The sequence below is a fragment of the Mytilus galloprovincialis genome, chromosome 3 (genome assembly GCF_965363235.1).
Source record: "Mytilus galloprovincialis chromosome 3, xbMytGall1.hap1.1, whole genome shotgun sequence".
NCBI classification, from domain to species: domain Eukaryota; kingdom Metazoa; phylum Mollusca; class Bivalvia; order Mytilida; family Mytilidae; genus Mytilus; species Mytilus galloprovincialis.
The window spans coordinates 85,564,034-85,577,470 of NC_134840.1; the positions used below are offsets into that span (position 1 = coordinate 85,564,034).

At 31.4% G+C, this 13,437-nt stretch overlaps 1 protein-coding gene across 1 annotated transcript in view; it reads right to left on the reverse strand.

Moving 5' to 3' along the window:
• Window positions 1–6,949: 6,949 nt before the first annotated feature.
• The window catches only part of LOC143069219 (uncharacterized), a 43,131-nt gene continuing 36,643 nt past the window's right edge, over window positions 6,950–13,437 (reverse strand). Inside the window, exons 64-72 of the mRNA XM_076243749.1 lie at window positions 12,783–12,923; window positions 11,944–12,084; window positions 11,521–11,661; window positions 10,394–10,534; window positions 9,639–9,779; window positions 9,060–9,203; window positions 8,504–8,647; window positions 7,769–8,146; window positions 6,950–7,297 (exon numbers count right to left, since the gene is read on the reverse strand). Coding sequence (XP_076099864.1) covers window positions 7,005–7,297; window positions 7,769–8,146; window positions 8,504–8,647; window positions 9,060–9,203; window positions 9,639–9,779; window positions 10,394–10,534; window positions 11,521–11,661; window positions 11,944–12,084; window positions 12,783–12,923 — 1,664 coding nt within the window. The 3' untranslated portion in view covers window positions 6,950–7,004. The remainder of the gene's footprint in view (window positions 7,298–7,768; window positions 8,147–8,503; window positions 8,648–9,059; window positions 9,204–9,638; window positions 9,780–10,393; window positions 10,535–11,520; window positions 11,662–11,943; window positions 12,085–12,782; window positions 12,924–13,437) is intronic.

Here is a 13,437-nt window from a genome sequence, read left to right on the forward strand (position 1 = left end):
CTAATGTTAACTGGTACCAGGACAGAAGGATAGAGTCAAATAAAACAACACTTTAGCTTGGTTCGCATTTTTACAACTATTTTTATTAACACAGAGTCGGAGTGACAGAAAGATTGAAATACCTCTTTATCTTGAAGTTTCATTAAAAAAAAATCTCACAAAAGCGATGATTCTAAACAGAACTTCATTCTATACATTTTATAAGTAAATAGAGAAATATGATTTGAGGGTTCCTAGGAATTTATTCTTGTAATGCTCTGTGTTAACGGCCATACCTTGACCTATAATGGGTTATTTTTATAAATTGTTATTTTTGATTGCGAGTTGTTTCATTGGCACTCATACCACATCTTCCTATATCTTTAAATATAATATACAGAAAAAAAGTTTCCTCTAATACATACATGACATATACACATATTTAATACTTCAGATGCATTATTACATGTATAATGAATAAGAATGCTGAACTGCTTTCGAAATAATATCCAAAGTACATGTATAGGAACATGTATATTATAAATACCTTATATATACTGCTCTACCACAAAGACATGAAAGCAGCAAAAATTCATTCTTTTAAATGTGAAAGTAAAAGAAGTCTGGTATCTTAACATACAGAGAAACCTATAATTATCATAGTCTGTCATGTTACTCAAGTATACAGTTTTACAATGTATATGGGTTTTGTGGCAATGTCTTTGATCTTTTGTCAAACTTTAAATAATTACCATGATCATCACTTTGATTTTCTTTGGTTTTAATTCTTATCATGCTTATGTTAGGATCCGACCCACTCATCTTCATTTGTCAGATATTACTCTTTTGACCTTACTCAACAATAATATCAAAGATCTTTTCTTGTCATAAAAAAAAATATGCAGGAATATATGAGTAAGTTGTTAAAAAAGACTAGTTAAGTTGTCTCAGAAAGTCTGTGATTGGTTGCCAGGACATCAAACTAACATAACTATATGTATGGTTTTAAACTTGTAAACTTTTTTTTTTATTCCAGGAATAAAAGAATACAGTAACTGGCCAACCATACCCCAGGTTTATTTAAATGGTGAATTCATTGGAGGTTCTGATGTGTTGGTGGAGATGCACAAAAATGGGGAACTTGTGGATGAATTACAGAAAATTGGAATCCGATCGGCTTTGTTAGATCATAAAGACAGTTCTTGAAATCCTATGCCTGACATTGAGAGAACAAAAAAAAATGATATTTAGACAGCTTTGTACTCATCACCTTGTTTTTTCATAGTTTAACTATTGTGAATGTATCATAAAACTACAATGCAATGTTTTGTTAGTATCATGAATGTTAAACATTTAAAAAAAAAAAAGAAAAAAAAAGTGTAGAATGGGAAATTTGAAATATTGCAGTAAACAAGAATATTTTTTAAGATTTGAATGTAACATTGAAAGACATTACTGTTATAAAAAAAATCTGACAGAAGTATTTTCCTGTCTCTTTCATGTCTGTGGTAATATTCAGATATTATTAAGAATGCAATGTGAAGTGTTTTTCACACTCAGCTTTTTATTGTTGATCGCCATATTAGTTATAAAGCATGTGTTCTTTAAATCTTTCCTTTTTGCTTAATAAACAAGGAGACATATATATTGTAAAAGTGTTTAATGTATTTCTAATGTGAAATCATTCAAAATGTTTTTTTTTCTAGTATCGATATTCTTATTTTGATACAGTTTGAAACGCTATATATATACTTCATTTGTTTTCTTTTCTATACTGGAAATCTACAAACAAATTTACTTCATAAGATCATAATGTAAAGAAATGTTTATGCAGTTACTGTGTGATATTTACTTCTAAAAACAGCAGCCAATATTGAATATTCAAGAGAAGGAGAACTATACCTTCTCATAAGTTTCCATGGGAGATAATTTAAAATCATTGATTTTTTTGGAGATATTAATCTTATCTCCCTTTATTTGAGCTTAAAATCTAAAAATCATTGATCTCTTTTGAGATATTGATTTTATCTCTTTTTATTTGAGCTTAAAGAATATTTCCCTTAAGTATTTTAGAGATTAATTCGAAGAAAACTTTGAATAATTCAAATTATGCACAATTTATATAATTAAGATTAAATAATTCAAAAACTTAAATTTGGACAATTTTTAGCAATTTAAAAATTAATACTATTTATCATCTTTTGCATGGCATTTAGTGTAAAAATCTCTATCGATATTTTTTGTGAATTATTATCAATAAAGTGGAATTAAAGCCTAATAGGATTGTAAATATAAAAAGAAGATGTGGTCTGAATGCCAATGAGACAACTCTCAAAAAGAGACCAAATGAAACTGAAATAAACAACTATAGGTCACGTTAGGGTTTTCAACATTGAGTAAACACATTCTGCATAGTCAGCTATAAAAGTCCAGAAATGACAAATGTAAAACAATACAAATGAGAAAACTGACAGCCTCATTTCTGTACAAATTAACGAATGAAAAAAACAAATATGTAACACAGCAACAAACGACAAACACTGAATTACAAGCTCTTGATTTGGGACAGGCATAAGGCAGGGTTAAACTAGTTTTTTGGCACCAAACTCCTAACATGGGACAGTGGTGTAATGGTACAGCATAAGGACAAACAATGCAAAAAAAGAAACATAAAACAAATATGAAAAAACAGCAATAAAAAAAAAACAACAATCAATCAATTACAGGCTCTTGACTTGGGACAGGTACTTATACATTGTTGTCAGGTTAAGCTAGTTTGAAGGCATCAACCCTCCTGGAAACTGGTACATTGGGGTTACAGTACAGTATAAGAACAAGCTATAATTAATGTTGAAAAAGGCTCAAATGGATACAAAAACAAAACACAGAGTGGACGTGACATTTGTACATCGCAACAGCAAAGAGACACCAAGTACAGAACTGGGAATACTCGTAGTTACTGACATCTATTTCGAAGCCAATAACAACTAATAAAAGAAATGTTTCTCAGACTAAAATATCAATCAGTCAATTTCACATCCAACATCCAGTGGATGTAGTGTAAAGACATCATGAACAGTCCGAGAAAAAACATTACTTTGTGCAATGCCAAATACATGAATTGACAGATTGGAGAGCCATGAATGTGACTATTTATACAAAAATGATACTTAGATTGATTTTTCATTTACTGATAACAAAATCAATATTAATACCAATAAAAACAATATCCCAAGATCTAATTACAGTGCTGATATTTGTTGTCTTGAAGAATAGGTTTACCTGGATGTTTTTTTAATTTCCAAGCTTGGTAAAAAAAAATCCTGGAAAATAAGGATGTGGATGTGTAATCCCATTTGAAATAAGATTTCTACAGGTACCAACCAAATCTTTATATCTATGGAAGAATTTAGTAAAGCTTTGAAGTAATTCGTTGTAACAAAATCCCTGATTTAATACTTTACCAGTTATACATAGATTGTGCTCATTGAAATCCATTGTAAGTATGTAATATTTTATCAACTTGCTATGACTACTTTTTATACACCAGTTTATTAAAATTTGCTTTGCTTTGATAAAAAAAAATTAAAAAAATTGGTCAGTACATGTGTATTATGAATAAGCTGCAATGGATGGAGAACAATATGCAGTCAAATTGCAGTAAATAAACACCTGTTGATAAGTTCTCACAATGAATAGGATACAGTTTGCAAACTATTTTGTACTTTTGTATGTGTCTATTTATCATTAGTTCGTATGGGTTTTAGTACTGTGCACTGTTCTTTAGCTACAGTTATAATAACAAATTTTGAAGAAATTCTATTACACTGTTCAATGACATAAAACAATGTCATTGGTTTTGTTCCACTTTATGTTCAGAAAAATAACCAAAAGACTAAAATAATGCACTAATATTGCCATCCTGTGTTAAAAAGTAGAGAATAGAAGATTTTGCTTTCAACAAGGATTTCATCAGGTCAATAGAGTGAGATTCTATGTGTCCATACTTTCAATGTGATCTTTTCATAGTGGTTAAAATTCATATTGCAAAGAAATAAAGAAAACACATGAAAACCAGTTCTAGAATTAAGTGAACACAACTTGGTCAATTAATTATTGTCTTGCATGCGACAAATGTTGCAGAATGCCTGACATAGGAATTACAATCTGTGGCTGAGTAGAAAACTATTTGCAGAAAGCATTATATTACATGACAGTAGAAGACATTGATGCTTTATACCTTATATGCAGATACCTAATGCTATGAAATTTCTGTCTGTCATATATCCAATATCTTTGACCTTATTTTCATGGTTCAGTGACTGTTTGGAAAAATTATAGTTTTATGTTAAGTGAATTTTACACTTATTAGTAATATGAGAACTATATTTGGTGTATGGGTTCCTTGCAATGTCCACATGTCCATCAATTAGGGTTCTGTTGACATCAACTTTCTTTCATGGATCAGTGACCAAGATTAAAGTTATGTAATTAGGTTCATTTATCAGACTCTATAATCAGGAGGTGTATTGAATGATTGTAAGGGTAGTATATTAGTCTTATAGGTTTCATCTGACCGTGACTTCATTTTCATGGTATTTAATTTTTGTGTTTTAGTCTATTTTCAATTCTGGTAAGTAAGGTCAACTATATTTGGTGTACAGAATGATTGCATGGTGTACCTGTCAATCTTGTTTGTATATATCATCTGTCCTTGATTTAATTTTTATGGTTTATTGGTCAATGTTTGGTTTTTGTGTTTTAGCAGTTTTTTAGATACTATAAGCAATAGGTTAGCTATATTTGGTGTATTGAATAATTGTTAGGTGTCTGTCTGACAGATTTACCTGACCTTGACCCATTGTCATGTTTTTTTTTAAATATTAAGTTTGGTGTTTTTTCTTAAATACTTTAAGCAGTAGGGCCACTGAATTTTTGTATATGAAAAATTGCACGGTGTTTACATCTGTCTGGCAGGGTTCATATGACCTTAACAGCATTTTCATTGTTCATTGGAGAATGTTAAGTTTTCATAGTTTCATCAGTTTATCAAATACTGTAAGAAATATGTCAATCATATTTGGTATGGAATGATTGTAATGTGTACATGTCTGTCAGATTTGGTTCAAATGACATTAAACTCATTTTCATGGTTCATTGTTCAATGTTAAGTTTTGGTGGTTTGACCCATTTTTCAAGTTCTATAAGCAATAGGCCCACTATATTTGGTGTAAGGAATGATTGTAAGGCGAACATGTCTGTCATGCTTGGTTTATCTGACCTTGACCACATTTTAATGGATCATCTGTGCTAAGTTTATGTGTGCACACTTGTTTAATGTTGAAACTAGGTCCAAATAATAATACTTGGTCTTCATTAAAGGTCATGTTCAATATGGTATAAATACAACTAAAAACCTTTTGACTGATTGAGGTTTAAAACCACTTCAGGCTTTAGGACACTAGAGCTATGTTGGCATGAGAGTAACCATGGACCCTGCATTGACAGTTAATGGTTAATTGATGCCTTCACATCTGTACTAGTATAATAAACTATTAGCGTCCCTATACTAAGAATATATCAGCTGGAAAGTCTTTAACCCAGTATTCAGCAAATCTTATTGTGTTGTACATGCACATTTTTTTCAACGGTGTTATTCTAGACATTTGTGGTCTTCATGTCAGTACATAATATCCATTTGTATGGTCTCTACACCAGTACATTGCACATTTTGGTGAACTTGTAGTGGCTATGTAATGGTTTCCATACACGAAAACAACAAATTTTAATAATGTCTGTCCAAAGATAGAACAATCTTAATGTCCCTGTATCTGTTTACAGCATTAAGTTTTATGGTTTCTGTACATGAAACAACATTTTTAAATAGTGTCTATTCGAAGATTGAACAATCTTAATGTCCCTGTATCTGTTTACAGCATTAAGTTTTATGGTTTCTGTACATGAAACAACATTTTTAATGGTGTCTATCCGAAGATTGAACAATCTTAATGTCCCTGTATCTGTTTACAGCATTAAGTTTTATGGTTTCTGTACATGAAACAACATTTTTAAATAGTGTCTATTCGAAGATTGAACAATCTTAATGTATCTGTTTACAGCATTTAGTTTTATTGTCTCTGTACTTGGAAACAGCACCTCCAGTTTTTTGGTGTCGGTTGTGTTACTAATAAAATTGAGAAAAGAAATGGGGAATGTGTCAAAGCGACAACAACCCAACCATAGACCAGACAACAGCCGAAGGCCACCAATGGGTCTTCAATGTAGCGAGTAACTCCCGCACCCATAGGTGTCCTTCAGCTGGCCCCTTAAAAATATGTATACTAGTACAGTAATAAGTCTTTATTTTTCTATGTTGTGTTTTGTGTGCTATCTTTTGTCTGTTTATTTTTTTTTTAGCCATGGCATTGACAGTTTATTTTTGATTTATGAGTTTGAATGTCCCTCTGGTATCTTTCATCCCTCTTTTAATGGTGTCTGTCCCTGTATCAGTTACCAGCATTAAGTTTTATTATACATGAGAACAGCACATTCTAATGGTAACTGTACCATGCAGTTGACAGCATCTTTCTTTTTTTTTTAAGATCCTACAGCATTTTGTGGCCTCTTTACATCCAGCAATTTTTAAAAGAGAGTTATGGTAAACATACCAAAGTCGAAAAAGAACTAACAAAAACACACAACAACCAACAGTATGCAAATCACAACATAGGAATCTAAAGACCAAAATCCCAGGGTGATCTCAGGTGCTCCAGAAGTGTTAGCATACACTGCTCCACATGTGGCAATCTTTGTGTTGCTCATGTAAATTCAATCCTTTGTTTTTCTAAACAACTTCAAAAGGTCAATTTACCTGAGCGAGTTAAAAATTACAAAAAGATATGATTAGTAATTATTTTTCTTGTCCTCTCAGGTTTTATATGAATGCTGCAACAATCAATAAAACAACCAATAACAATATATCCTTCTCTTTTATTAGGTAAAACAATACATAAAATGTGAAATGATTAGTTAAATGAAGTACACTTCATACCCGTGCTAATCAGAATATTCTTTATGATACGCACAAGGTCTGAAAACTCTCTATAGTCTCTGGATGAGTACAGATGGTCTTTCAATGGTTGTGAAACCAATCCAGACAATAGATCCTTTCCTTGTTGTCCTTGGATACCGATCATCATTCCGTACACTTCACCCATTTTTTGTAAGTCCTTAGCGAATCTTTCAGTCACTTCCTTCTTGTTACAGTTGTATAAACCATCTGTCAACAACAAGATCTGTTTCTTGACACCTGGTCTTGCTGCAAGTAAAATACATAAAGGATGATATAATGTTCAAGTTTATAAAAAAGATTCAAATGACTGATATTGTGCTATGATTGATACTACCTTAAAAACATACTCGTGATTTTAATTCATTTTTTTTTTTAATTTTAAGATTTCCATATCTAAGTAAAAGATTTTTAATCTAATTTTAATGTTCCTGATTAGTATGTGTTCTATCATTGTGATACTCACAGGAAAGAGATAGCAAATCGCTGCCATTGTATGCGTAGAATAGTTTTTTCAATTAGTTGCACTTCTTCAAACTTCACTTGAACAATGTGATACATTTTTTTTATATATAAGTTTAAATTGAATTCAAACTGCAACATAGAACAAAATTGTCCAATTGTAATTATAAAAGAAAATTGCTTTTTGTTAAGCACAGCAAGATCCTTAAAAAATGACATTATCATGAAGTTTATCAATAAAAAAAACTTGTTACTTACCCTTTGGCATATGGTTGTTTGCTACATGTTCCAATGCTTTGCTGGTACATGTTGTGGCACCCATATACGGAGTACTTGTAATGGCATTCTTAATATCAGCAAGTTTCTTGTGTTCGCCAAAGTGGAATATGTCCTGTACATCAGTAGAGAATTGGATCATACCAAGTTGATTATAGCCTTGACCCTGTCTTGGTTGGTAAGGTTCGGGTGATGGACACATGTATGACAACAGATTGTACAAGTCTTCAAGAGATTTCTTGAAATAATTTAATCCTATACTTCCAGAGGAATCTACGATGACCATGATATCTCTTGATCCATTATATCCTCGGATGAAGTGTTTGATAATGTGTTCTGCTGTTTTCTCGGGAGTAATTTCTGTAAAATAAGAAAGTTTTTATAGACTAAAAAATCAGTCTACCATGCATACCAAAATGAGGTTTCAATTTAAAAGGACTAAATATTTGTTTCTTCACTCATTATTATGCATATTCTTCACAATCATCAAATTTTAAGTCTAGTGATGATACATCACTTCCATATTGTAAAGGCATTTGAACTTGTAACAAAGCAATGAGAACATTTATTATTGCAAATATAGTTATCTCCCCTGAAATAGTGTTAACTCGCCTGAAGCAAAATACAATTAAGGAATGAAAGGGCGAAAAAATCCTTTTTTTTTGTGTATGTCTTAAATATATATAACTAGTTACAAACAAAGAAGAATTAACATACCTGCTGGAGCCTCTTGTTCTAAATCTGGACATCTGTCACCACCATTTGCTGGTGGCTGTGTGACTCGTCTCGTTCTGGTTCTTGTTCCAAATCCAAATGGTTCACTCCATTCTTCCCAATGTCCAACACGGCAGTCAATCTTAACTAATTATAGAAAAAAACATATCATTAGATTCCTTTTATCTCAGTTATATACCATGTGAGTATAAAAAACAAAGGATGCTTTTCATTCTTCCCCAAAATGTAATATTAAAAATAATGAGTCATGTGACTCATGTCACCAGGGTTCACAAGTTACAGGAGGTGCAAATATAAAAATCTAATCAAATTTAATTAGTTTGCATTATATACTTAGTTTTTAAAATAAATTAGATGTTTAAAAATCAATAAGGTGTTTTGATTTTAAATGTTTTTTTGTTATTAACAACATAGCATGACATATGTTGTCATTGTTGTGTTGTTATAAAAAGGTCTTACATGGTTGTTTGCTTATTTATGCTTTTGTATGAAAAATAGTAATGAAGAGGTTTTTTTTCACATAGTGTTGATTACAAACCTCTCTTTCTCTCAATAAGTTCTGGACAATCTTTGCCTCCATTCTTTGGATTTTTGATTACTTTCCTTGTTCTCTCACTCATGCCAGTCTTAGGATGAGCTGCTCCCCATGATCCCCAGTTTCCTACTTCACAATCGATAGAAACTGCAATGCAAATAAAGGGATTGATAATAAGATTTTTTCTGATGCATCTCATATTTGTCAAGATGGAAATCAGCAAATTGTAGAATTTTTAAATAGTCTCAAATCCTTCATTGATTAATCATGTAGTAGTTAATATTCTTGAAAAAAATCCGACCTGAATAAAAAGATTGTGACAGCAATGTAAAATCGGAAAATCATTTAATTTGGCCAGAACTACGTTTAAATTAGTTTATGTTTTAAAAACAAATAAATTGAATTGGATATGGCAACAGGCAAAGCCTATGTAAGCCTTCTCCTTTTCAAGAACATTGAGGACCACATATTCCAAATACAGCTAAGGACATCTAATCCCGGGGTAGAAAATCCTTAGTGTTTTGAAAATTCAAAAATTTTCAGCTAGTTATTTGTGATCAATTAAGTGTAAGTGATCCTTACCTTCTTCTGTTTCAAATGTTTTTGGACATGGTCTTCCTCCATTAAGTTCAACCTGTTTGATTGCCCTCCTTCTGGTTGATGTACCAGTGATGGCATTTACAGTCCATGCTCCCCATTCAAGTACAACACAGTCAATCTTAACTATATTAGAAAATAAATAACAGTTGTTGCATTACAATTTTAATCTAAATGTTATATTGCAAATTACAATTGTAAAATTAGTAAATCACATATATATTTTAACTACAACATAAATTCAGATTATTTTTGTTGCTATTTTTGTTCTGTCTTCTTTTTACTACAAATTCAGAACAGTTCTCATGATTTTCTTGCTGTGTTGCAAACCCATTGGTAGCCTTGAGCGTTTTTCTGCTCTGGGTTGTTGTCTCTTTAACACATTCCCCATTTCCATTCTCAATTTTATTTTATTAAGCTTGTGATTTTGACAACATCCTTAAACAGCTTTTGAGAATACAAATTGACTGACAAAGCAAATTGATTAACACATGTATTGTGCCCATTGTAAAAGAACATTTTTTTCCATGCTTAAAGTTTATGTTTTATACTTGATTTAAATCTTCATCCTCTCTTTAATACTATTATCAGTAATATATAAATAATTATGTGAAAGTGGTTGAAATACTAATTATGTCTCACATTTAATGATATTTTTTGATTTGTTACTGTGTGGCAAATATCATAAAACTCAAATTTGTTTTAGTAAATAAATTTTCCTATGGTCAATTAATAAATACGTTTTTTGGATTCTGCAGTTTCTCCACATGGTTCTCCATATTGGTTTCCATTCTTCATTATTCTTCTAGATCTTGTTACTAGACCTCCTTCGATCATCTCTGACCAATTTGTCCATTGACCCATTACACAGTCAATTCCAACTAAAGATAAACATTTGAAAAAATATAAGTGACTTAAAGGCACAATCATAGTGTAAACAAAGAGTGGATGCTTTTTTTTAATTCCAGCAATATACAGCAGGTTAATTTAGAATTGCCACATTTACAAAAAATAATGCCTTGAAAAGTTTAATACCTCAAAATCAATTAGTAATTTTTCTGACTTGGTTAAATGAACAAAGCCATATGAAAAAGATATTTCCTCAAGAAATATAAAACATTTTAATGCAAAACCATTCCTGAATGGTTCATTGAGCAAAGCCTTTAAAAAAAAAAATCAAAATTTACTTTCTTGTAATATTGATGTCTTATAAAGGAATTTATCCTTTTTTTCATGGTTCACATGTTTAAGCACCTGCTACTAACATATGTATTATAAACCTGATCTAGTAAAAAAATAAGGAAATGTGGTATAATGGACAATGACATATAAGTTGTATATCTGAGTATGCAAAGTTTGTTTATTTCAAAACTCTTTGTTATCAATGTAACATTAATATGTATCAGTCTCACCTTGTTATGCATTCCAGAGTGAAGGATGTAATATTTTTTTTTTGCAGCTTCATGTTTTTGATTTCTTGATTACTTAAATACCTTACTTTTAGTCCCCCAAAATTTGTTTGGTATATTACATGGTGGAGAATCTATTTTATAATGTTAATGAACAAAACCAAAAGTTGCCTCATTAGCAATCCTAAAACAACTTCTTTTTTACAATTCAATATTTATTTTCTATAAAAGCCCCTGTTAAAATGTGAAATAATACAACAGAAAAAATTAACAGCATTTCACTGTCTCCTCACAATGTAGGATCTGTCCAAGGGCAACAAATTTTAAGTTATTTTGCATCAAACTCCTTAAATTATTGATCTGCTCTGGTGATCACATAATGATAGATGGCAACCAATGACAACCACTAGACTTCCTGCTGACTTCTGGGATATATCTTACTGTAAGTTTTTACTTACCCTCCTTTGTTTCCTCAAGTTCTGGACATGGTTTACCATTACCGACAGCTGCACGGAGGACAGTTCTTGTTCTTCGTGAAATTCCATTATTGTTTGGTGTTGACCAGTATGACCATTCACTTACAATACATGGTTGATCAACTACAAAAAATAGAACTCACTTTTAATGATTGTTTGATGTGAACCTTCCAGTAAATCTAAAAAACAATTAAAAATCTCCCCACTTGAAGTTTAACTTATCAATTATCTAAAAATTGATTCACTTTTTGTACCCTCCACTAATCTATCAGATATGAAAATTTAAGATTTTCACCATTTTTGGCTAATAATTGGCCTTTCTCTCTATCCTTCTCATTAACTTACACACAGTAATTAAGTATTGAAATAAATTTCAGCAAGTGTATAGTCAAAAGTTCAGTTTACCTTGTTTTGTTTCTTGGAGATCTGGACAATCTTGACCTTCACCAACAGTTGCCCTCAGGACTTCTCTTGTTCTTCTTGAAACTCCATTAGAGTCTGGTGTGGACCAGTATGACCATTCACTTACAACACATGGTTGATCAACTACAACAAAGCAAATATAAATGTTGTAAGAAATGATAAAAGTTAATACCAAAGTGCCAAATGACTTTTTCATCAGGATATTTTTTGAAGTAATCCTTTCTTCTTGCCAACCAAACTTCTAAATTTTTTGGTTTACTTTTGAATATGAGGAATTAAAAAATAAATGTAGAAAGTGTGCATAGGACATAGATGATTCCTCCTCTTCGATTACCGTTATAAAGAGACATATCTAGTGAACTGTAAAAGTGACTTACCTCCTCTTAGATTACCGTTATAAAGAGACATATCTAGTGAACTGTAAAAGTGACTTACCTCCTCTTAGATTACCGTTATAAAGAGACATATCTAGTGAACTGAAAAAGTGACTTAACCCAAAAACGATTGTGATTTGTGTATTATGGTAATAAGCATTGTGTACAAGTTTCATAACATTTGGTTAAGGCAAACTGAAGTTAGAATGGAAACCAATTTTCAGACTACATATTATGTACATACAAACAGATGGACAAGGGTAACACTTAATGCTCCTTTTTGCCTAGCGGCAATCTCACTTCTCTGTAAACTTTGGAGACCATGCCATGTTAATTTGTCTTTTTTTATAAACAAATTTATTTACATGCATTTATAAAAAGACAGGCATAAAAAAAACTCTGTATTAATTTTTTGCAAGGAACAATGTATTTTTACATTTTTTTTACCTCGTCTAGTTTCTTTGAGTGGAGGACATCGTTTTCCACCATGAAGTGGTGCAACCTGTACATCTCTTGTTCTTTCTGATCTGCCACCACGGTTTGGTGCAGTCCACAAAGTCCATTCTGTTACAACACAGTCTCTTGATACTGAAAAAAGAATTGCCATAATTACATATTGGTTGAAGACAGTTTATTGGCCTCTTAGTAGATATCTTTTGGTTATATTTGTTGTTGTGTTGCTGTCTTATTAATCTATACCCCCAAATCACTTTTTCATTTATAATGACCTTCAAGTTGGAATAATTTGTTTGCTTGTTTTTGCATACAAACCTGTAGGAAATTTGTACTGTAAATTCAGAAATTATTGCGTGCATTTATTATTGCGATTTGCCGACCACAGGCAAAAATGCGAGGTTTAATTATTGCGACTTGCCGATTAAAAAAAAAAAAATTATGCTGAACATTATTGTAAATCACAGATGTTCACATGTCTTTTCGCAAAGTAAATTTTTGTTCAAATCTATGCATTTAGTTACCTTCCGTATGTTTTCTGTGATTGAATACACAATTCTTAACTGATGTAACTTGTAAAGGGGATCTAGAAACTAAGATGCATTACTAGAACTTATGTGTTGTGCATGCCGACTTTGGGGATCTAGAA